Genomic DNA, 26156 nt, shown 5'->3' with positions numbered 1-26156 from the left:
GCTCAAGGCGCGCTCTCCTCCTCCGTTTTGTGTGGCATTAGTCAACCCCTGAGCATGTCAACTAGACTGAGTTGTACAGGCAATCTAAGTGTACCTCTGCCTATCTTCCCCAGTTCATGGATCATTCAGGGGGGAAGGAGTGAGATGGGCCTCTGGATGCTTCACACGAGGCAGCAGTGCATATGGCCAGCAGCAGAAACATAAGCTCTGAGGGAACTTTTACTGCAAAAGCTTTGCTGCAGAGTGAGTTTGGGCACCTACCGGGTTAGACAGCAGCTGAGCAGGAGTTTTGTGGATTGTAATGATGCCTAAAACTGGACTTACGTTCCTAAATCCCAGAGTTAGGCACCTAAATACCTTTTTGGATCTGCGCCTACCTCCTTATATGGCCCCCATAGCCATAGTAACTGATTGTTTCATAGATGTTAATCAGTTTATCCTTGCAACACCCCAGTGACATAGAGAAGTCTGGTGTTTGCTACAGGATTGCAAGGGGATAATTTCACCCAGGGGTTACTGGCACAAATTCAGAAAAGGGGACCATCATTTCAGATAGCCCAATTACCAGTACTTAAAGGACACTGCAGGTGTTGATTGCCTTGAACTTTTACCTCTGACCAGGCTGAGTTCTTCAGCAGGGCTTAGCACAGGGAGTGGGGAGTCCAGGCAGGAAACTGGAACAAAAACTTTCTGGGGTTGGATGAAAAAATAGTCCTTGAAGACCAGGAAGAGAGAAGCAGAGACTGCTGGGGGGCAGAATGAGGCCAAGTCTACACTATGGATCTATATTGGTATAACCACATTGCTCAGGGGTGTGAAAAATCCTCACTTCTGAACTACACAGTTATACCGACCTAACCCTTGGTGTTGACAGCACAGTGTTGACGAGAGAGCGGCATAGCGACTGCCTCCTGGGGCGGTGGATTAACACCACCCTCGGTATAGGAGCATCTTCACTTAAGCGTTATAGCGGCACAGCTGCACCGGTGCAGCGTTTTAAGTCTTGACCTGCCCTGGCTCTGAGTCTGCAGAGACTGGGGTGTCTGAGATAAAACAGATAAGCGTGCAGATTAGAATCCCTTTTCTTTTGTTATAATTTTTTTTTTCTCTGTTGAGAATAAACAACACTTTGTTTGGCTAAGGCTGTTTTGGGTCAGTGTATTCGCCACCGGTCACTGCTCCTGAAGGGAAGATTTGCAGCTGAGCAATCATGCTTGGCACACAGGGTGTGGTAGCCTCAACCCTAAGAGTGGGAGACGTGCTGTATTCCATCCCAGAACAACTGGAGCCAAGAGGCCGAAAATCTGAGGAGTATGAACTCAGAGATCAGGACAGGAGACACAGGTGCAGCCAGCCTTGCACCTGCTTCGTCCTTGGCCTCTCCTATTAGATCTGTACTTAGGCTTCTGTAAGGCATTTGATTTGGTACCTCACAACACCTTGATTTAAAAAAAAAAAATAGAAAGATATCAAATCAACGTGGCATACCTTAAATGGATTAAAAGTGCCTACCTGCTAGGTCTCAAAATGCAATTGTAGATGGGGAACTGTCACTGAGAGGGTGTGTTTCCAGGGGGCCCATGAGGATTGGTTCTTGGCCCTGTGCTCGTTAACATTCTTATCAATGACCTGGAAGAAAAGACAAAAGCATCACTGATAAAGTTTGCAGATGACAAAAATTGGGGGAGTGGTAAATAATGAAGACAACAGGTCATAGATTCAGAACTATCTGATCACTTGGCAAGCTGGGTGAAAGCTAAATTAATATGGCAAAAAATTTATTAATCTAGGAACAAAGAATGTAGGGCATACTTACGGGGGGGACTTACGTATATGGAGGACTCTGTCCTGGGAAGCAGTAGCACTCAAAACAAATTTGGTGGTTGTGGTGGATAATCAGCTGAACATGAGCTCCCAGAGTGATGCTGTGGTGAAAAGAGCTAATGTGATGCTAGGATGCATAAATAGGGGAATCTTGAGTATTTTACCTCTATATTTGGCAGTGCTGCAACTGCTGCTGGAATATTGTGTCCAGTTGTAGTAACAATTCAAGAAGGATGCTGATAAATTGGAGAAGATTCAGAGAAGATGGGATGTATAAGTAGGGGCATAGTGAGCAGATCGAGGGACGTGATCGTCCCCCTCTATTCGACATTGGTGAGCCCTCATCTGGAGTACTGTGTCCAGTTTTGGGCCCCACACTACAAGAAGGATGTGGATAAATTGGAGAGAGTCCAGCGAAGGGCAACAAAAACGATTAGGGGTCTGGAACACATGACTTATGAGGAGAGGCTGAGGGAACTGGGATTGTTTAGTCTGCAGAAGAGAAGAATGAGGGGGGATTTGATAGCTGCTTTCAACTACCTGAGAGGTGGTTCCAGAAAGGATGGTTCTAGACTATTCTCAGTGGTAGCAGATGACAGAACGAGGAGTAATGGTCTCAAGTTGCAGTGGGGGAGGTTTAGATTGGATATTAGGAAAAACTTTTTCACTAGGAGGGTGGTGAAACACTGGAATGCATTACCTAGGGAGGTGGTAGAATCTCCTTCCTTAGAAGTTTTTAAGGTCAGGCTTGACAAAGCCCTGGCTGGGATGATTTAATTGAGGATTGGTCCTGCTTTGAGCAGGGGGTTGGACTAGATGACCTCCTGAGGTCCCTTCCAACCCTGATATTCTATGATTCTATGATCCACAAGAATGATTAAAGAATTAGAGAATGGCCTTATAGTGATAGATTCAAAGAGCTCAGTCTATTTATTTTAAAAAAGAGAAGGTTAAGGGGTGACTTCATTACAGTCTGTAAGTATCTACAGGGGGAACAAATATTTAATAATGGGCTCTTCAATCCAGCAGAGAAAGGTATAACACTATTCAATGGCTGGAAGTTGAAGCAAGACAAATTCAGACTGGAAAATAAGGCATATGATTTTAATGGTGAATAATTTAACCATTAGAATTTTCCAAGGGTTGTGGTGGATTCTTCATCACTGACCATTTTTAAATCAAGATGGGATGTTTTTCTAAAAGATCTGCTCTGGAAAATGAATTTGGGGAAGTTCTATGGCCTGTGTTGTACAGAAGGTCAGACTAGATGACCACAATGGTCCCTTCTGACCTTGGAATCTTTGAGACTGCCAATAACACTGCTATTTAGTGTCATTCAGGTAGCAGTTTGTGAATAACAAGGGAGACCTTGTATGTGAATACTTCTCCACTTAGAACTGGGGTGAAAGCTCAAACCCCATTTTGGAGCCATTGGGAGAGCTTTATATTCCATTACACATTCCCAAGTCATCTAAAATCCCTTTGTTCTCTGAACACTAATCTAGAACCTCTGCTGTTATATCTGTAAGGGCTTGGCTACACTTACATTTTATAGCGCTCTAACTTGCTGGCTCAGGGGTGTGAAAAATCACCCTCCTGACTGCTACAAGTCAGAGTGCTTTAAAGTGCTATTGTAAACAGGCTCCAAGCGCTGGGAGCTAATCCCCTCTTGGAGGTGGATTACCATGAGCACTGGGAGAGCTCTCGCCCAACAATCATGCGGGACCACACTCACGCTTCAAAGCGCTGCCACGGGAACGCTCCCACAACAGCGCTTTGAAGTTTCCAGTGTAGCCATGCCCTAATCCTCTAACTGGGCAGATATTTCTCTCTGCCTTGAATGGAGGTGAGGGTGGATAGCTGATGGTGCTAAATGTAAAGTGGGAACAATTTGTTTTTCATGAATGCAATGCGAGAAGTGAACATCTGCATTTAAGAATGCTTGAAACTAAATAAATCCCTCATCTCCCCCTTCCCCTTTAAAATATTCGGGCAATGACCGAATGACTGCATGAAGCATCATATTTAATGTTTCACTGATTCATTAGGTGGTGTTCGCTGTCCTGTTTGATAGTTTATCTTTTCCCCTTGAGCTGGCTTGATTTTGCTGGCTTGTCAGTAAGCACTGTTTTCTCTCAGAAGGGCCATTAAATCTCTCACCTGTATATCCTGTGCAGAGCTGCAGTTAGTAGATAAGGTCTCTCACAGCTGAGAGCATTGGTATTCCAACCTCTGTCAAGGGCATTCTACCTTGGGAAAGCATCTCAAATGACAATGAAAATAAAAAGACATGTTAAATAAATATCCTTAATGGGTAGGGCTGACACAAAGCCACAAGTAAATGGAAGTGATTTTAAATTAATATTTTAAAAAAATTAGACCCCCAATCATTAACAGAATTCATCAATACATTTGAATTTGACAAATATATATAAAATTACAGCAACGTCTGCCCCGAAGAGCTTATAATCGAAACAGACAAGACAAAGGATTCAGGAAAGGTGTGCTGACCTCCTGTTGAATATCTTGGCCTGCATAATTTGCCCAAAGGTCATGTAGGATGTTTATGGCATAGCCAAGACTTGAAACCAAGCCTCTTGAGTCCCAGTCCTGTGCCTTAACCAAAACCATCCTCCCAAAGTGAACTGAAGTAATTTTTTACCTACCATGACTCCTAGTTTATATCCTTAGGGTTTTGGACAGCTCCTGTAGCTGTTGATGGTCCTAGTGACATCTCAAGTGCAGTTAAAACCTGCACATCCTGTGCTGTTTCAGTCATTATTTTTAACTGTATTGGGGTAAAACAAAAACTCTGAACTGGAGTACTGGAAGGTAAGAGGCAGAGGGGCTGTTTGTAGGTAGAGATCAGCCTAAGCTGTAACATTCACATCTGGATTTTGAGCACTCAGGGTTCTAGGCATTCACACCCATGGCTTGTAGTAACCGTAGTTTTTAGGAACATAACCAGTTTAATTTCTTTTCATGATTTCACTAAGGGCTGGCTCTAGCCTTGGAGACCATGTGTGTTTTGGGAGACCTTGCTTTTAAACAACCTCTCCCGCCATCAACCCAGAACCTTTCCATTCTGCTGGCCTGCTGCAGACTCCTAGCTCTCCAGCCTTACCAGATTAATTGAAAAGGCTCATTTCCACCACTGTCCCCATTCCTGAAGCCCATTTGACCACCCTTTCACACAAAATCCTTCAAACTCTGTTGCTGTTACAAGCACCTTTATACCTCCCCCACCCCCGATTTGTAAACCATTCTCACAGTCCTCTGACGGTGAGAGCATCTGCCGGAGGTGCTACGTATCGTATGTGGCACAGTTGCCCATAAAACCAAGGTCTAGCCTTGATTTCACTTCATTTTTAGGCAGCCCTCAGTTTTGGTATTGCGGAGTGAACTTGTACATAACACATGCTCAACAGGTTGAGCTAATAACTGCGCTTTGATTTCCTTTCTTTTGAATCGTTGTGTAAAAATGAAAAGAAACAGCCTTCTAATCTACTGGGCTAATATGTACATCTGGGAGGTAGGGAAGTATTATCCTCCCTGTGTTCCAGATGGGGAAACTGAGGCACAGAGCGGCAAAATGACTTGCCCAAAGTCCAGAAGTCAGTGGGATTACTTGTGTGTAAAGATAAATAGGAGTGTAATCTGCAGGATTGGGGCCTTGCAGTATAAGCCATTTTGTATAAAGACTGTGTGTTCTGTAGTTGCAGTCCCTAACACAATGTGACACTGATCCCATGTGCTACTACAGTACAAATAACTAACGAAAATAATTGCACAGCTCTGCCTCAGAGCTGAAAACTAATTGTATTCCTAAATGAGACTGCAGAATCAGTGGTCCTAGGGACATTGCCATTTATTTAAGCACCAAAGTGCTTTTTGACCTTGGCTAGATTGTATTTTCTGATTGTTGCTCATCTGTTTTATGGAGGACCTCTTTTCCGTGTGTGTATGTGTGTGTATAATCTTGGACTACCAGATTCCTTTTTCCCTCTCCTCTTGCTCCCCACTCATCTTAAAAGTAGGTTTGGAGAGCTAGAGATGCTCTCATAAGAGAAATTTCCTGAGCTGCAAAAGAGCTAAACATTTCTTACCGTAAATAAAGGTTCCCTTTCCAAAATTCAAGCCAAGGTACCCTGTAGCTAAGGATTTTGCGAGCTCTAATGTTCCTGCAGCCAAAAGCTTGTCAATTTCAGGAGATCATTTTAGCATTGACTAAGCTTTTTTTTTTCCTAGTCAAAATTCTATAACCTGTTGTGAATCTCAAAACCTAATGATTAGAAATACCAAGTATTTCTAGCTGAAACACTCAAAAAGCCTCATGATTATTTGTTTAAAATGGAGGTGGAGCAGAGAGGGGCTTTTTTCAGTGTTCTCGTCAAGCCACAATTCAATGGAACTTTGGATGGAGGGACAGTTGCAGCTAGCAAAGATTGATGGTATTGTAGGTGCTGGAAACACAGCTGCTGCTTGCTTACCATGAAATTCCAGTTAATATATTCTGGCCTGAGAAGATTTGGATTTGACGTACAATTTATCTAGTTAGCATCATTGAAAAAATTCAAAGATGCTTTATTTGATGTCTTTTTTATTGATGGTCTTCCTTTAAAGTATCTCGCCTCTGGAAATTTGTTCAAGCTTGATAATACTTCAAAACTTAGAGCAAAAGTAGTCCCATACAGATGGTTTTTTCCAGGGCCTAATTTATTATGGTTTTAGCCATTTACTACATTCCTGGAAAATTGACTAATGGGCTTGGATCTGAAGCTTTTTGGCCTAGGAAAAGGTCATATCCCAGCAGAGTTAGAATCCACATGTAGCAATATAAAAAGAGACTTCATTGAATAATTCAGTATGGAACGTTCATTGACCATTGTGCTTGGGAATATGGGTGGGGCAGGGCCTATGGGCTGGTGTTTTAGCCAACAGTGAACCCATCCTTTCAGTATGGGGAGGCTCAAGAGTGGTTCAGAGGTGTGTTTATGGATGCCAAGAAGATACTGTCCCCACATCCTGATCCTAAAGAATGCAGCCGACTTTGAAGAAGAATCAGTTAAATGTCCTTGCCCACAACAAGAAAAGAATTGCACAAAAAAGAAAAGTAATGAAATTGAGAGCAAAATTCACCATTGCTCACCAATAAACAGTACATCTGTCAAGGCTGATTCCCCACTGTGGCACTTGGAGTGCAGAAGGTGGGGGCCTGCAAGGACTTTAAAAATTAATACTTGCCACTCCAGGCTTGTATTAAACTCCCAAGGTTACAGCTTTTCTCTGACCTTGGATTTGTAGATGCTGCAACCACCCAAGTGCAAAACCCCTTTGAGAACCCAGGAAGGCTCACTTGAGAATTCCTTCTTGTGGGATACCCTCAAGCCCTTTCCACCCCCCACTCCCCCAGGGAAGAGCTGAGAAGAAAAACAAAGGAAACCAGCTGTTGCCACCAGCTAATTAAACAACATGAGCACAAACCTCTTAGGACACAAAAATCCAATCCTGTTCTTAAAAAAAAAAAAAAAAAAAGGGTAAATTTTATTTAAAAAAATCAAAAGGAAGATAATACATCTGGTAACTTAGGCTACTGCTAGATTTAAAAAGAGCAACTACAAGAATTAAAAAGAAAAGGAGTACTTGTGGCACCTTAGAGACTAACCAATTTATTTGAGCATGAGCTTTCGTGAGCTACAGCTCACTTCATCCGATGCATTTGTGCTGGACATGGCCCACCTTGATTACCATGCGCGTTGTGGGGAGAGTGGTCACTTTGGATGGGCTATTGCCAGCAGGAGAGTGAGTTTGTGTGTGTATGGGGGTGGGGGGGGGGTGGGAAGACCTGGATTTGTGCTGGAAATGGCCCACCTTGATTATCATGCACATTGTAGGGAGAGTGGTCACTTTGGATGAGCTATTGCCAGCAGGATAGTGAGTGTGTGTGTGTGGTTTTTGGAGGGGGGTGAGGGGGTGAGAGAACCTGGATTTGTGCTGGAAATGGCCCAACTTGATGATCACTTTAGATAAGCTATTACCAGCAGGACAGTGGGGTGGGAGGAGGTATTGTTTCATGATCTCTGTGTGTATATAAAGTCTGCTGCAGTTTCCACGGTATGCATCCGATGAAGTGAGCTATAGCTCACGAAAGCTCATGCTCAAATAAATTTGTTAGTCTCTAAGGTGCCACAAGTACTCCTTTTCTTTTTGCGAATACAGACTAACACGGCTGCTACTCTGAAACCTACAAGAATTAAGCATCAGGAATAGTTTTTTGAGGTCCAGCTTAAAGGTTACAAGCAAAACAAAAGCACCTGGGTTTAGCGCAGAGAAGTCCACAAGCCATAAAGAGGAATAAAAGGGATTAAACCTAATCACGTCTTTCTAGATATTTCCTGATTTACTTACTTTTCTGGGGTTTTAGAGGAGTAGTTTCTAGGTATGATACTGATGATTTTTCATACCTGGCCCCAAGCTTCTTACAGTTTAACTGCTCCCTGTCTGCCTCTCCCCGAGAACAACAGACAGACAAAAAGGGAGTCTTGTTTCAATTTTAAAAAGTTCTAGCCTTCCCATTGACTCTTTTGGCCAGGTGCCCACTCAATTCCTTTTACCTATGCATCACAGTAAGACTTTTTAACCCTTTACAAGTAGAGCAATTAGAGAAGAGCTACTAAAAGGGATTTTATAGCTACTGGCTGGCTGGGTGTGAATAAAAGGGAGCTATCCCCCCCCCCTTCATTTATCACAACATCAGTAAACAAATTATTACAAGATGGGGCCAGTTCAGTGTTTTGATATTTATAACGCACACAGTGCCTTTTTATATCTACTATCTATTTTATCTAGATAAAGCCGGAGTATTTTTAATATTTATGATGATTGGACTTTTGGGGGGAAAGCAACAGGTCATTTATAAAAGTCTATTCCTATGTGCAGGAAAGCCAGGGAGCTTGATGAACTTCTGCTCTCCCCTCACGTCCCTTGCAATGAGTGAGTGGTAGTCGGAGGGAGAAAAAATCCTTAATTGTGTGCTCTGCCACACACCTGAAAGACTCCATGGTCCATTTGTGCGATTCCGTTCAAAACCCAGATGGACAGCTGGGGCAAGGACCATTTTATTGTTTTGTGTTTGAGGAGTGCCTAGCAAATGGGATCCTGGTCCAGGACTGTGGGCTTCTAGGCATTACCATAGTATTACCACCATTCGTAATAATGTGCACAATTCTCACATCCTGAGAGACACTGTTGCACCTGTTCATGAATGATCAACTGCAGATATTTCCAGTTCCCAGGTATTGTGAATCTGATACTGGTACTGAGAACTGGATATGATAAGATACAGATACCTCCTCAGAGATGCTGAGTGCCTTCTGTTCCCATAGGGACAAATCGGGGCAGTTTGTTTGAGGACCTCAGGATTTGACCCATTTACTTCAATAAGAGTTGCGGGCACTAAACACTTTTCGGTCTCAGGTCTTAAGCTCTCTAGGCACTGCTTAGGTTTATCAACTTATGTTTTAATTGCAACTGTGATCATTTTTTCATATTATTAATTATTTGTATAGCAATAGTGCTTAAGAGCCCCAGTCATGGACAAAGGCCTGAAAGATGGTCTCTGTCCCACAGAGCTGATCTTCCATTGTTTCTTGTTGTCTGAGCTCTTCTGTCTGAAGGCTTGGCCATGATTCTTCTCTCACTCTGGTGTAAATCAGGAATGGCTCCATTAGTGTCAGTGGAATCACACTGGTGTATGTGTGTTGGGGGGGGGGGGAATTGGGCTCCTAGAGTTTTGGTGTTCAGCAATACTGCAAGTTTTAAACCCCATTTGATGATTTCATAAGGGCATTCATAAAAACATAAATCTTTTGACTGCCCTTACCCAGACCAGTTTCATAGGAGGTCTCATTTTCTTTTAATTTCCATCTCTGAAGCATCCACACACGGTGCCCATCTACATCAGTGCACAATTTTTATGATGGGCAAAGCAAGAAATATTTATGGGAAACTTCAAGTGACTAATCAAAATATGTTGGGAAGGAACTAGGAGAAATGACAGAGGGACTCATTCAGCATCTGGTAAGAGGGTGCAACTCCATTGACTTCATTTCATTGGCTGTCTCATGGTTTCCAGATGGAGTTCAAGATGTTGCACTGTAAAGCCTTCAGTGGCGAGGGACAAGCCAACTTGAGAAATGCCTCTATCCCCTTGTGTTACTACCACCATTCCGAACATTAGAAGTGTGATATCTGGAGAGTTTATGGGTTAAATGAGTAGGGGCTGAAATCTTATGATGTCTGTTACCTGGCCATAGTTGGTTGTGGGAGTTTGGCCGTGGAAGTTTTTTATTCTTATACAAACTGAAGTAAATACATTAATGATCTGGCATTAATTATGACCAGACAAGACTGTAAGGAGAATTTCAGAGAGGCCTAACAAAGCTTGGATAAATGCGGGGCATGATGGAAGATGAAAATTAGTTTTAACAGATGCAAGGTGATGCACATTGGAAGAAGTAAGTTGAATTACTCATAAACCCTGCTGGGTTTTATATTAATGTAATCACTTGGCCAAAAAAAAAAGCTGGGTGATGCTGTAGACAGCTCAGTAAAAGCATTTTAATATGTGGTGGTGTTCAAAAAGCATACAAGATGTTTGATTGTGTTAGGAATATGTTGGGAATAGGCAAGAAGAGACAGGAACCTAAAATAGTTAGAGGCACAGAAAGCTGCCCTTGTGTGGAGGACTGTTCAATTTAGAGACAAAATGTATAATAGGGGTATGATAGAAGTACAAAAATAAATAACAGGATAGAGGTGGTCAGTTGGAGCTCCTATTTACTGATTTTTCATAATAGAAGGACAAGGGGACATTCTATGGAATTGAAAGGGAACAAATTTAAAACTTTTAAGAGTAAGTAATTTATTACACAACACATAACCTGTGGAACTCATTTCCATAGGATCTTGCCCCTTCACCTTTCTTGATCACTGTGGCCAATACACTGTCCTTCCTGTCACTCAGGTCCATAACCTGGGCATCATCTTTGACTTGGCCCACTCTCTAGATCCTCACATCCAGGCTAAATCTTGCCTATTTTTTCTGCATAATCTCTCTAGAAGTCTCTCATATATATTTTCTATCCATCCACACATCTGAAACTCTTCTCCAGGCTGTCTCATTTCATATCTCAATTACTGCAACATCCTTTTTCTCTAGCCTTGACAAATCCAATCTTGCCCTGCTCATATCCATTCAATATGCTGCTGTAAAGATCTTATTCATAGCCTGTCGCTTTGACTATGTCACCACTCTTTGCCCCTCTCCACTAGCTCTCCTTTTTCCACCACATCAAACATAAGGTAGTTGTGTTCACTTACAAGGCCCTCCATGGCTTATCCCTATTCTGCCTATCATCTCTCATTTGCTATCAAAATGCTAACTCTCTCCTGGGATCAGCCAATGATGCCAGCCTTCAACGAGCATCTTCGTGCTTTCTGCCATGCTGCCCCTCATACCTGGGAGGAGCTCCCTGTAAACGTCCGGATAGCCACCCTGTTGTCCCTCCATTCTTAAAAATCTCTTTAGTCATGATTCCTACAAAAAAACCTCAACAACAGTTAAACTGCTGGTGTGCTGAGACTGCTGCCAATCATACTAACATTCTCATTCATTTCCTTCAGCTCCCCAATCTGTCTGTCTGTATCTACCCATTTTCTCTTGCCTTATACAGTAGTTGGATTGCAGGTTCTTTGTCATAGGGACAGTCTTTTTGTTCTGTGTTTGTTTGGCATCTAACACAATGGGGTCCTGTTCCATGACTGGGGCTCCCAAGCACTATCACAGTACAAATAAGAAAGGATAATTAATGATGAGGACAATTCAGAAAAGGAGTAGATAACTGTAGTAGTAGGGACATCCTCCTTATATTAGATAGGGTACATTTTTAGAAGGTTATATTAGTTTATGTCCTGATGTAGAAAAATTAACCACAAACTATGGAGGTCAGGAAGAAACTTCATCTATGATCAGGTTGCTCTATAATTAACTACTGTGGGATTTCTTGCACAGTATCTGGTGCTGGTCCTGTAAGGGAGAGGATACTGGACTGGATGGATTTGGTGTGACAGTTTGTTGCAGGTATTCAAATCCAGCATTTTGGTACAGAACTATTTATTTTCCCCAAAATGTGTTTTAATTTGGAATTTCATTGTCTTTCTGTCTGTGAACCTGATTTATCCTGGAATCTTGCCTTTAGGCTTAAAACAAAACTGTTTCAATTGAGCAGATATGCCAGCAGTGGCCGTTATTTATGGATCAACACAGATACGAAATGTTACCTGCCCTTTAATATAAAAACCTCAGGAACAAAAAATCAATTTGAAATATTGCCACAAACTATGGGATTAGTTATCATTTATATTTTACATCAACAAGGTGATAAAAAGAAAAGAAGTACTTGTGGCACCTTAGAGACTAACCAATTTATTTGAGCATAAGCTTTCGTGAGCTACAACTCACTTCACGAAAGCTTATGCTCAAATAAATTGGTTAGTCTCTAAGGTGCCACAAGTACTCCTTTTCTTTTTGCGAATACAGACTAACACGGCTGCTACTCTGAAACCTGTCAAGGTGATAAAGTCTGTTTTTGTTACTGGGTCATCTAGGAGCTCTAATCATGGACCCCATTGAGCTAGATATTCTGCAGGTGTCTGATGGGGCGTATGCTGAGAGTTAGAGAATAACTCTGGGCCCCGAAGGCCCTACCCAGCCACTCCCATTGGCCATGTTCATCCTGGAGGCACAGCTCCAAAAGGTGCAGCTCAGTTCAGTCTGGGCAGACAGAACAGGGGAGCAGCTGTGCACTGCCAGCTCCTGCAAAGAAGCCATCAGGGCTCCACAAAGCTGAGACCAGTCCCCACTGCCAAGCCACCATAGGCCCGTCACCCCACAGACATTGGGAATAACAGGGCATGGTTGATAGAGGAAGTTTCTCTGGAGTGGGATCAGAGAGAACTCCAGGAGGAATCCCGAAACAGATCAGTGTCACTGACTGAGGAACCAAAGCCAGGGTAGGAAGTGACCCAGGGAACAGGCATAAGGGCACCAGCACCTAGATCACATATTTGAGCTATTATTCACATGGTCCTAGGCTGGAACCTGGAGGAGCAGGGAGGGCCTGGGTTCCCCTACCCCTGGCTGTTAACTCTCACCACGGGGTGTTACAGCCCAGACCACCACCACTAGTGCTGCCAGGTTTGGACTTCAACCCCCCGACAAGGGGTAAATCAGCTTTCCTTCACTGAACTCAAAGCGGTTAAACTGACTTACACCAGGTGACGATCTGCCCCTGTATGTTCATTAAGGAACAACTGTAAGGGTGGGTAAGATAATGGTGGTCCAGTGAAGAGTCCTCGTTTGAAGAGTGTGTTTCTCCTTCCAGTCATTTTTTGAGAAGGGTGCCAAATTCCTGTTTGCCCACAGCCAGCCCTTACAACTACCTGGTTTTAGTTATTGCTATCTGTGTGTACAGATACAGGATCCAGTCTTGCAATGTGCAAATCACCTCTTGCAAGGTGGCTGGACCACCTTCCACTCCAAGGGGTTGTATTCTGTAGCTTTTCCAATACAAAGATGCAGCTGTTAAAAAACAAAACAAAACAAAAATCTACATTAGAATATTAGCATAAGCCGTACAATAACAAACACACACCTTGGCATCCTCATTTCCCTCCTCCGCCCCCTTTTTATTTTTAAGGTAGAATAAATAAAATCTTCCGTCCCCATGTTCAACTGCTTTAAATGCTGAATTAATTTACACCCAGAGTGGAGCTTTCAGTGTCAGGAGATCTTTTTTTGCCAGCATAAGCACTCAGCTGAAACAACAGCTATGACTCAGTTGCCAGCGAATTCTGCCTGAATTGATTCAGTCCGAGTTCAGACTTAACACATAATCATGTTCAATTTGATCCACTGCGCTGCCTGGAGATAAAAGGGTTGAAAAAAAATAGATTTAGCTTGTGTCAGTCTTTGTGGTGATGTCATTGCCAGGAGAGATGGAATAGTGCTGTTACTAGGCTGTGCCTGCTCAGTTGGTGGGTGCACTAGGCAGAAGCAAGGAGCGACTCAGCTCCGTGCAAAGAGTCTGCTTCAGAGGCTTACGGCTGTCGTCAGCCCCGAAAGCAGAATTTCGGACTGTTCAATAGCCGTACTGAATCAGGCTTTCTCATCATTCATAACTCTGAGGCCGCCTAACTCTTTGTGTACAAGAGGGGGGGATGCCAGCCCGTAGCATGGACTGTGATGTCTCCACTCTGGTTGCCTGTGTGGTGGATGTGGAGATTTTTACCAATCAAGAGGTTAAGGTATGCACCTGCAATCTGTTTGTTACAGATCCTTCTTGTGAGAGCCTTGAGAGTAATAGGAGTTGGTGTAGAGCAGTTTAAAAGAAGTAGGCAGATGAAATTCTAGTAAAAACACATGCCGTGCATGGATATCTTAATTACAGCAAATGAGAGAGACTGATGATTGCTTTTCATTAGGTTTTGATACGCTAACTGAACAGCCTTCTGTTTACCATTTAATGATACAGGAAAGATGTTGCATAACTGAAGCCTGCATGTTTCGTCTTGGTAACAAAAATGACTCATTTTTAATTTCTCAGAGGTATTTTTAATCCAGTATCACTTTCCTAGCTCTTAGCTGTCATAAATACCAATTTCTGCTTGACAATTCAGATATGGAAACAGTGCATTGGTTTGTGTCTTAGCTTTAAATGGCTCATTTTTTTTCCACACAATTGAGTAGCAGCAATTTATTGTGGTCTTCATGATTCCTTTTTTAGAGTCCAATCAAGTAGTACCTTTTATTAAAGGGTTAAAATGTGTAGTGAGTCTTTCTGGTGCATCCGCAATGTAGCTATATGTAAAAAGCTGGGCAACACATGTATAATATGAATGACCTGAAACCAATGCTTGATTCTAAGGCTTAATATGCTATACTCGTCATCCTTGATTTTCTGCAGTAGTTGTCAAATAGTCATGGGTAATTGCTCCCTGATTAAACTAATTATCTTTTTCATTTATTCTTATATTACCAAAATAGAATCCCAATAAATTAAGTTTTGAAAGAGGAATTGTAAGTGTGACTTTCACAAATCATCTCACAGAGCTCAGAGGTAAAATGCAGTGAGATGTAGCATCTTATTTAGAGGACACAGGTACAAACAACTGAATACAGTGCACTAGCCTTCCGGTTTTGGAAGGTGAAGGAGGACAAAGGGAGGGTGTGTGCTAATTTAGGGCAAGAATTTGAACCCATTCTTCTAATTACCCACATGAGTAGTCCCACAGAAGTAAATGGGACATACTTGTGTGAGTAACTGCACACCAGTGTGAGTAAAGGATTGAGAATTTGGCCAGTCGTCATTTTCCAGCAGACTGTACTCTTTATTTAACATTGTATTGCTCTGTTACTGTGCGGTCAGGTGGTACTATGAGCACTTTGCACAGCTCCTCATGTGTTACCAGCATGAGGCTGTTTAATTCAAGAGGCTGTCCTCTTTTTTTTTTTTTTTTTTTAAAATGCAATGGCTTTGCTACAGTTAGCGAACAGATTCAGAAAGTCCAGTTGCTGATGCGTATTTCGGAGTGCTTGACAACACTCATGCCAGCGCTGACATGTTTCCTGTAGTTGAAGTGGTGCAGTGCATACGGACATGTTTGATTGTGCTTATGCTTGTTCATCTAAAAACATCATAGATCTGAAGTTTGGAATTTTAAGAAGTATTCACAGGGACTCACAAGAGAGTGAACTGTGCCTTTTAACACCTTATAGAATTTTATGCTGAATACAGATTATGCAATAAAATTATGGTGCTATTTTTAGAGCCTGTTTGTACTACAATAATGACAGCACCCAATCCAGCTCTTATAAAAGTCAACAGAAAGACTACTATTGACTTCAGTAGCAGTTGGATTAGACTCAGCATGAGTAGTATCATGCAGGAAGAATGGTTGAGGAATGTGGGGTGAAAGAGAGCAAACTGGTTAAGGATATGTTGAAGGAATTGGCACATGGATCCACAATTCAGCAATTGAGAGGGGAAGGGATTATGTATCAGACTGTTTAGATGCACGGTTTTTTCTTTGCTTTTGTTGAAAACTTCTTTGACTCAAACATCTGAACAAAATGCAGGGAGAAAAGACTCTTCGTTAAAAAATTAACATTCCTGACACTTAAAAGGTGGAGAAAGCTACTGCTGCTGCTGTTTGGTCCTCCAAGGAAACTTCCAGCAAAAACAGGGGAGACTGGTCTCTGAGTTCTGCTAGGGTCTCCGGTATTGCCTTTGATTTTTACATGGAAGGATCTAAGACACTATGGTGATGGGCATCAGCATAAAACTTGACAGATAGATAGATAGGACTTGACATTGCAGTATTTCTGTGGTTAAAAATCATTTTTGGGGCACATGGGTAGCGTGATTCGGGGGTGGGGAAGCAAACACTGGCACAATACCTTTTTTCCAATGCCATTAATGCCTTAAAGTTGACTTGCAAAGGGGGAAACTGAAATTCTGTGTTCCTGTGGTTTAAGCTATTGCACTGCAAGATTGCCTGCTATTGTATTTGTAGTGCCCCCTCTCCACCTGGTTACCTCCTTTAATGCCAATCCGCTTACAGGTTTTGATGGACAGGTCTGGGTTCTTTTGGATCCCGCCACTCACTCAGCAGGGTGTATCTTCTTTATTTTATTCCTATGAAATTATTTGGCGGTGCCTCCACCCCCCTTGCTCCTTCCTGGCAGGGTCACCAGGGCAGCTTGGGCGGAAAATTCTAACCACAGAGTAATCCCCACTTACTTGCCAGATAGTTGGAGACTTCCAAGAAATAACACAAACACATAAAATATATTCAACACAATAATTATATTAAACAGGAGACAAATACAACATAACAGGGTAAAACACTATTTTTAGGGTCACCGGTGCCCACACTGCAAATACCTGTGACTTGATGTAGCAAATGTAAAATTAGTGTCCTGTTGGTATGCATACTTTGCTGGGCCCTTGATGACCTATGACCACAAAATTCTTCTCTGCAGTGGTTTAGCAGCGTGGCTGACTGGGTTCAGTACAGCCCAAAGGACTCACAAGTGGGAGAAGGTGGTAAATCCATCCACAGGTGTAATATGCAGCAGGTTATAAAATCCTCAAACCCTTAATCCCTGGCTTGAGGACACAGTTCAGGGAGTAGGGGGTCCCCAGAACAAATTCCCTGACTAACAAACTAAACGATGGTGCATTCACAAACTCCATGAATGATCCTCAGGTTCGAAGATGACTCTGGACTCAGACACTGCAGAGGGGCTGCTCTCTGCTGGCAGGGGTCCTCCTCAGGCAGGAATCCGGCTGCGTCGGTCCCAGGATTTCCCCTCACCACAAAGGGGTGCAGGGCTCAAGGTGTAGGTTACACAACTACACTAACATCCAAACGGTAGCCTCCTAGCCCAGCCTCCAGTCACACACTCAGCAGGCAGCTTCCCTGGACTAGCAGACGGAGCAGAGCTGACCATGTGGTGACTGGTCTCACCTAGGGAGCTGGAGGGTGAACTCAACCTGGCTGGGAAGTTTCCCAGCAAATGCTACAAATTGGGAATCATCAGTGGGGAAGGAAAAAACCCAGCTGAGGGATCCGCTGTCAGGTCCCTAGAGGCCTGTTCTCAGGAGGAACCCTACATGCTGGCCTAGGACTCACCAGCTTCCCCACACAGCCAGTCCTGCCCTTTTCCTGGCTGGCTCCAGCCTGACTACCAAATGGCTTCTCCCTGGGAGGGCCTCTCCCTCCCTACTGGTTGCTGAGCGGACTCTGCTGGCTCTCCCTCCCTACCGGGGCAGCGTGCCTCTCCCTGAGTTGCTAGCAGACAGAGTCCCAGGAATCTATATAATCTCCTTGGGAGTTACATATTGCTGTTTACTTGAAACCTGGACTGTAGGGAGCTATCTCTCTCCGAAAAGGCATGTTATCTCAATAATAACTTGAACATATAGTGGATGACACTTTTCTTATAAGGTATGTGGTAGTTCATTAGGTTTTGCAATATGGGCGAGCAGTCATTTAGGAGTCAATCTTCCACAGCCGCGAGGAAAGTTTTAGCAATAAGACTCCTGTTACATTCAATGGACATTGGGTGGTGTCAACTTAGCCCATCTCATTTAATTAAACCCACAGTTATAGAGTTGAATTGAGGCCCAGAGAGCCATGGTGAATAGACTAAGCTGTCCAATCATAGGTTTAAATCACCTGTCCCCTTTGTTTCGTATAAATTGGCCCTCTGAATAATAAATATGACATTTCAGAGAGCAGATTAGGCTAATGCAGATGTTACCATTTTCCTGATGCAAAATTAATGGTGCTTAGATATCAAAGAGAAACACCCAAGATTGTTTTTTAGACAGATAAAATAGGTAAATACAAATACTAGTGATGGAAACGTCAAATGCATTTCTACTCATGAAGTTACATAGGTCAGTTATATAATGAGAATTCTACTTTATTTTAATGCCTTCAGGTTGTCATTTTATTGTAGAGACATTTTTACAAAAGCAAGAAATACATTTATTAATGAAAATCTTGTTTATTTTTGGAAGAGAGATTTCAGAAATCAGTGAACAAGGAAAAGAGAGAGTAGTATAAAAATGAAGGATTTTTTTTAAAGTTAAAATTGAGAGATTCTTAGACTGACCTCTTCTGGGCTGGGAATCTCTTCATTCCATCTATGTACAGCACCTTGCATAATGGGGCCCGATCCCTGGTTGAAGTCTCTAGGCACCACACAATCCAAATAATAATAAATATTAATGGATTAATATAAAGGATTATGAACCTACTGTGTGCACCACAGCTATGGTACAGTGTGAAATATGGAAGGTATCTCAATGATAGGAGAAAGCTTTGCTGTATATGCAGAACGGCCATTGTTTTGTATTTAACCCATAGTGTGCACTTACAGGAAGCAAAGAGGGACTAGTCTGACTGGCTCTGGGGACTTTGGGCTAATGCACATTGGAGCCAGGTGTGCTATCTGCATTTAGACAGGGTACAGTGTGCATATTCCTATCCCAGCTCATTATTGGATGTAAGCATGGAGGGGTTCTGGCCATAGTTCTGCCCTTCCCTTGCTGCTCTCCCTTTGGAAAGTCTAGCAGTCTGACACCACTTCTAGACTTGGGACATTCAGGGAGTGCAAGGACAGTAATAACAGTTCTCCTCTGAGACTGATCTGTTTGGCAGCCTTGAGCAGGTCACTTCATTTCTCTGTTTCTCACTTTTTCCAGTCATGAAACTGGCTAAGTCATAGAGATGCTGGGAGATTTAATGTTTTTAAAGAGCTTTGAGATAGCCAAGGGAAAGGCATTCTAGAAGGGCAGAGTATTACTGCTCATTTTCATATTGTCAACCCCATGCACTGAAAAAATCATGAGTCAGGCTCTCAAACACTATGAGGTGGTCTTAAAAATCGTGAGATTATTATATAATAATACATTTTGAGTCTTTATTTGTCTTCTGGTTCTTGAGCCTTTAGAGTTCATGTTTTCAGATTTTGCTCCACAATCGTGGGGACTGTGTTTTTGTAAGCATATCTGAGATGTTCACATAATTTCAGGTCTCCAGGAGATGGCGTTTTAAGAAAAATACCAAATAACATGAGAATTGAGGTAATGTTTTATAATTTCTCTTTAGAGTGCTTTTATGTCTGATAGCTGTTTTCTCATTGGCAGAATTGTTAGAAATCAAGCAGAAATATAATTACTACATTGAAACCATCTCTGAATTGAACACAAGTGTAATAGCTCAGCTTGAGGAAACGTGTACATGCGTGTTATCTATTCTTATGTAGTACTTGATTAAGTAGAATAAATAACAAAGGTGTGGGGGGAGGCCTCTCTCTTTTGACCTGGAAAGCAATCTGTGTCAGTATCAGTTCATGTTTGAAAAGCAGGATCACTTTGGTTTTGGGGAGAGAGGATGTGGAGAAGATTACATTTGAACATACAAGCAAGATGCTAGAGTTCAATTTAAAATAAGAGAGTTGTAAAGGTAAATATTTTACATATGTTTCTAGGCTGGGTCATCTGGGCTCTGGTTCTCAGTATAAAATCCCAGTTGCCTGCTGATTATAGGTCATAAACATAAAGAGGCACAAAATCAACACGGATGCTCAACCTCTAAATAATCAGCTGCTTTCTGCGTGTGGGAAAGATCGTGTAAATGAAAAGCGACTGATAGCCCAGAACTTTGTGCATGTTTCTCTGGAGCCACAGGAACAGCAGGGCTACTACCAGTGTTTCGGGCTCTGTTACTTCAGTTCCTGTGGTAAGCCAGACTCTTAGCCAGTGACGTGACCGTATGGGTTGGGGTGCCTGTTGCTAGCGCAGAATGAAGCACTGAGAGGCACCTGTGATGTAGCTTGTTTGGATGCTGCATGTTTCCCTTTCCAGCACTGTCCTTCCCCAGATGACCATTGTGGTGAAGGCTGCAGAACTCCATGGTAAAGAGCCTCCAAAGAAGGAATGGGTTCAGTCACAATGTTAAGTTATTTGGAATAATGATGTAACAAGACTCTCTCTAAGTTTACTTTCAGTAGGTTTTAAGACATACAGAATCACTTGCATGTGTTTACACTGTGCCTGGCTTGGAGGAAATGAGCATTCACTGTAGTAGTTGAAGTCAATGAGAGCTGCAGGTGAACATCAGGTGCATTATGCTTAGCACTGTTAAGCCATTCTATTAGTGTTTCTCAGCTGTGTTATAGAAACTATGGAACAAATGTGAAGTTAAGAACAAGACCTAGAGTTTTATATTCTCCCCCAATCCGCCTTTCCATTAAAGGTCACACAGGAGTATTCTCTTTTAAGAGTGGTAATTAGACAATGGGCAATTTATAGTCAGAGTAAAGAAGATCAATAGGATGCTAGAATGTGTTGCTAGAAAATACAGTGTGAAGGGTTCAGTCACAGAGACCCCCTTGGAACTGCCACCTGATGTGCTGAAATTATCTCTGAGCCCATTTTCCCTGCCACCTTGGGACTCCAGAACCCTGCCTTGTTGAGCCAGACAGGCGACCTTGCTGCAACACAGACCCAGAGTCTGGGCCATGCCCCCAAAGCTGCAGACTTTAACTAAAAATGGCTCAGCAGGTTACCTGTCTCCAGCATCCAGAAACCCAGTTTCCAATGGGATCCAAACCCCAAATAAATCCATTTTACTCTAAATAAAGCTTATACAGGGTAAATTTATAAATTGTTTGCCCTCTATATCACTGATAGAGAGATACGCAAAGCTGTTTGTTCCCCCAGGTATTAATCACTTACTCTGGGTTTATTAATAAACAAAAGTGATTTTAAGTATAAAAAGTAGGATTTAAGTTACAGAACAAAGTAAATCACCAAGCAAAATAAGCAAAAACACACAAGTCTAAGCCTAATACATTACAAAACTGATTACAGGTAATATCTCACCCTTGGAGATGTTCCAGTAAGCTTCTTTCACAGACTAGAGTCCTTCCTAGTCTGGGCCCAATCCTTTCCCCTGGTACAGTGCTTGTTAGTTCCAGCAGACATCTCAGGTGGTAAGCAGGGGTTTTCTCATGACTGACCCCTTTTGTCCTGCTCCCCCCCTTTTATAGCTTTGGCACAAGGCAGGAATCTTTTGTCTGTCTCGGTCCCCACCCTTCCTCCTAAATGGAAAAGTACCAGATTTAAGATGGATTTCATTATTATGTGACATGGTCACATGTCACTGTAAGACCCCTAGTCTCCATTCTTCCTGAGTTAGCCCACACGTACACAGGAAGTCGTGCAGGTAAATAAACCATTTACAACCAATTGTCCTAGTCAATGGAAGCCATCAAGATTCTAAACCACCATTAATGGCCCACACTGCATAATTACAATAGAAACTCAGAGTTATACTTCATATTTCTAGCTTCAGATACAAGAATGATACATGCATACAAATAGGAGGAATATATTCAGTAGGTTATAACCTTTGTTATGATACCTTACAAGAGACATTTTGCATAAAGCATATTCCAGTTACATCATATTCACACTCATAAGCATATTTCCATAAAACATATGGAGTGCAACATCACACCAAGCAATGAATGTTTTCTTTTTGGGACAGAAATAGGTGGACATAGACATGGAGTACTTTTATCCTTGTCTGTTTGCAGTATTCATACATAAGAACAGAGATATAGTTAGATAGTAAAATCATAGCACAGCTTCTAACTCAGTTGCCCAGCACACAGGTCATGGAGCTCCAAGAACCAACCCTGTTTAAGCGTTCAGTCATTCTCTCTGTGCCCAGCTGCTAGGCAGTGTGCGTTTTCCCTCAACAAAAAAAAAAACCCATTGTCATGACTATGTGCTTGGGCTGTTACTCAAAATTGCCCTCACTCATTTGGTTGACATGTTTGTCAAAACAACGCTTCAGCGAATGGAATTTTCCAAAGGGAGACTTTTGAGACTTTTATAGGGTGTCCGTTCTAATTCCTCTGTAAAAATGTAATACTGTCCGGATTCCCACTCTTGGGTCTCAGCTCCCTGATATGAGACACCATGGACTCCCCCTTTGGCCCTTTGATGCACAGGCAGCTCAGCTGCCTTCTGAGACCAGTTGCCCTACAAAAGATTCTATATTCCACATTTTTTCCTCTGGCTCAGCTAATGAACTTGTCTTCCCTTCCCTGCTCCCTTGCATTAATAATGCAGCTGTGAGGGTGATTTCCAGCTGCTGCTGCTCCTTCAGACTTCAGATTGAGTTTGGTCAGCATTTCTGTGTCCTCTGACCCTGCTCCCCTGGGTTTCCTTGGGCCACAGAGCAACTTCTCATAGCACCAGTGTCATTCTGGTGCATTTAACTGCATATCTGCATTGTCTTTGAGGTGTTGGTGACTCTTGGAAGCACGGAAGGTTTTTCAGCTGCAGCAGTTTGTGGTGATGATTCTGGTTTGCTGAAGATAATTCTATCTATGTAGATATATGTCCCCTTCTCTGTAGTAGCTAAGCACTTTCCAAATATTTATGGATTTATATTCACAACTTCTCTGTGAGGTAGGGAGATATCATTAGTCTTATTGTACAGTTGGGTACTGAAGCATGGAGAAATTGATTGTCTTGCTCCAGGCCACAGAACAGTCTGTGGAAGAGTCATTAGACACCAGATCTTCTGCATCCCAGTCTACTGTCTTAACCACAAGAAAATCTTTCCTTGTTTCCATCTCATTATCCTGGAGACATTATCCCAAGCTCTGTAAGAGAGAGAAGAGTGTCTCAGAACTTAATGAGTTTTCATGAGAATTTTGTGAGTCAAAACCATTCTGGGCTTGGAGTGCTTCAAAGAAGCACTGCCTAGCCCAGCTTTTGAAATAAGTGTGGCCTTGCAACTCTACCAGCAGAGAGACACTTCAGTGCAGGAAACTCCCAAGGTCCTGGATATCAGGGCAGAACTGTCCCTTGAAACTGTAGTTCTCAGGCTGTTACAAAGCAGCTCTTTGATGTGAACATGTTGAGGCCCTGGAGCTTAAGGTAAATGGTATTAGCACAGAATCACACCACAAAGCTGAAGTGCCAATGAGTCCAGTTGGCATGTTATTGCATCAATGCATTTCATATGATAGAGCTGTGATACTTCAGAGGTCAAAAATGGAGGCCTTGGAATACAGTCACGTAGTTCAGAGGAAACATTGATGTGCTATGTCCTCTTTGTAGGAATCAGTGTAGAGCTTATCCTTCAAGCCACCAAATGTTCTGTCATAAGTCTCATTCCACCTAACTTCTCCATTTTTCTCTCCCCCAAATCAGATGTATGAGGGGTGTAGCAAGTTTGGAGTAGGTATGGCTGAAGAACCAATAATACCCCATTTATCTCCCAAATTATTAATCTCCCTTTTGGGGAAGAATGGGCACTTCATTAATTGTCTCTGTCTTAGCCACTTCTGGTTTTACCTTATCTACATAGTCAAAGTACTTAGTTTCTCGTTGGGCTATTATCACACTTGCCTACTCTTATGGTTAATTCAGACTGGGCTATTTTTGTCTCCACTCTTTTTAGCTGAACTAGGTGGCTAGAGTAATCAGGGCTATAAATACTCTCATCTGCCAATTAAGGAGCTCTATACTGCATTTGAATACTCAGTGGGCATGTTTCACTACTGCATTGTTCCTGTTATTGTAACTCTATTGAAACCACCCCCTGGGTGCCAGCTCTTTTAGCTAGTGCTGGTCAAAAAACGGGGAAAAGATTTTGCAATCAGAATTGAAATTTTGACATTTCCATTTTGCAGGGTCTGGAACAGAACTTTAAAAAAATTAAAATTTTCAGATTCTTGAATGTTCAGGCCCCTTCCCTTTTTTCACCTTTCCCCCCCTTTTACTACTCTAACTTTTCATGACTATGGCACTGGCTCCATTTCGGGGGACTATAGATATGATGCAGGACCTGAGTCACCACTGCTACTCCAGCTTTATGCTGGTATAACCCAATAGATTTCAGTTACATTGCTTGCAACTTTGTTGGGTACAAGAGAAGTCAATCTATAGCTGAAAGGAGGTGGACATTTTTTGTTTGAAATTTTATTCTATGAAAAATTGCCTCATTCCAGCACTGAAATCTTTCATAAAAACTCCCCCCAAATTTTTGTTTATTTTATTTTATTATTTTGTTTTGCTATAGAAGACAATACAATGAATGATGTAACTTGAAGTCTTTAAATTGTGATTTGAGGACTTCAGTAACTCAGCCAGAAGTTACGGGTCTATTACAGGAGTGGGTGGGTGAGGTTCTGTGGCCTGCAATGTGCAGGAGGTCAGACTAGATGATAATGATTAAGGATACAATTCTGTCATGGAGGTCACAGATTCTGTGACTTTCCGGGACCTCCATGCCTTCTTCAGCTTCAGCCAGACACAGTGGCAGGGCTGGAGCAGCTATAAGCCCCAGGAACAGCAGTGGGACTGGAGCAGAGCAGCAGGCCAGTAGTTAGCCCCCACCGCCGGAACAGCAGCCCTGGGGCTGCGTCAGCCTCTGGGGCTTGAGCAGTGGCTGTCAGGCCCTACCACAGGAGCAGGGGTGGGGCGGGGTGGGATCAGCTGCCAGAGGTCAGCCCCCAGCAGGACTCTGACTGTTCATCCCCCCACAGGGTATTTTTAGTAAAAGTCATGGACGGGTCTCGGGCTTCCATGAATTTTTATTTATGACAAAATCTTAACCCTCATCATGATGGTCCCTTCTGGTCTTAAAGTCTAGGAGTCCAAGTTTGTGTATTTTTTCTCACTTTCAATTTCAGTTTCTTTTTTTAAGTTTTCCAAAAAACTCTGTAACTTTTCAAAACATCCTTAGCTTTGGAACAGTTACATAGTGGCAGAAGGAACAATGAAACTCTGTAACTCTGCCACTCTGGACTCCAGTCCTCTTAGCAGGCACAATTGCAGTATGTTCAGCTGAATGTCTGCTATTTCAGCTGCACACTGTCTTCTGTACCCCGCAAGGTCCTTCCATGAGACAAGGAGTCAGCTGTTTTGCTCAAATAGCAGCATCTCAAGAGACATTGCAATCTGCAATGAGCATCACATCACCCTGAAAAATGCTTGAAGTAGCAGAGGATTCATAGTGTGTTTAGTTGAGAGCGGTCAAAACAAGCGATTTTCAGAATCCCACTGCACTAAAGGGTTAGGGGGAGACATGACTCCACAGCTCTCTAATTGACTTGGAGTCTCTATGTGACTGCAGGATTAAGTGTAGCTTCATACCAAAGCTCTTCCACAATTTTTTTTTCAATGTGGGTGCACAATTATCCTGCCAGACCTCGTTTGGCCACAGCGTCGCACTAGGAGCTCATATTCAGCTGATTTTCCATCCTGACCACCAAACCTTTGTCGGAGTCACTGCTTTCCAGGATAGAGATCCCCATCCTGTAAGTATGGCCTACATTCTTCCTAGGTGTATACACTTAGCCATATTAAAATATTCTAGATTGTGAACTCTTAAGGGCAGGAACTTCCCAGATGTATGAACATTGTTTACGACATTTGGGGGCATTACTTTCACACTAATAATAACTTAATCTAGCTATGTCAGTACACTTACTTCTAAATGGAGCGGATAATGTTTTCCTACCAAACCTGGATGCTGTGAGGCCAGTTCAGTTAATATTTGTTTAGTGTGCAGAGTTCCTCTAAGGTGTGCTATGCAAGTGCAAATAATTGATAATAATAATTGATAATAATAATACTTGATAAAATTTCACAACTCGCATGACATAAGTC

General features: G+C 42.5%; 1 protein-coding gene across 3 annotated transcripts in view; it reads left to right on the top strand.

Annotated features, from left to right (window-relative positions):
* Nucleotides 1-26156, top strand: part of RCAN2 (regulator of calcineurin 2) — a 164619-nt gene that overhangs the window by 75084 nt on the left and 63379 nt on the right. Inside the window, exon 1 of one of the 3 annotated variants that reach the window (XM_084623210.1) lies at nt 13936-14190. The exons of the other annotated variants lie outside the window; for them this stretch is intronic. Coding sequence (XP_084479336.1) covers nt 14104-14190 — 87 coding nt within the window. The 5' untranslated portion in view covers nt 13936-14103. Of the gene's footprint in view, nt 1-13935; nt 14191-26156 lie in introns of those variants that run through there. 3 annotated transcript variants of the gene reach the window in all.

This window comes from Lepidochelys olivacea, assembly GCF_965140295.1.
Source record: "Lepidochelys olivacea isolate rLepOli2 genome assembly, chromosome: 3".
In the NCBI taxonomy this organism is placed as follows: domain Eukaryota; kingdom Metazoa; phylum Chordata; order Testudines; family Cheloniidae; genus Lepidochelys; species Lepidochelys olivacea.
This window is presented reverse-complemented; position numbering and strand designations above follow the sequence as displayed.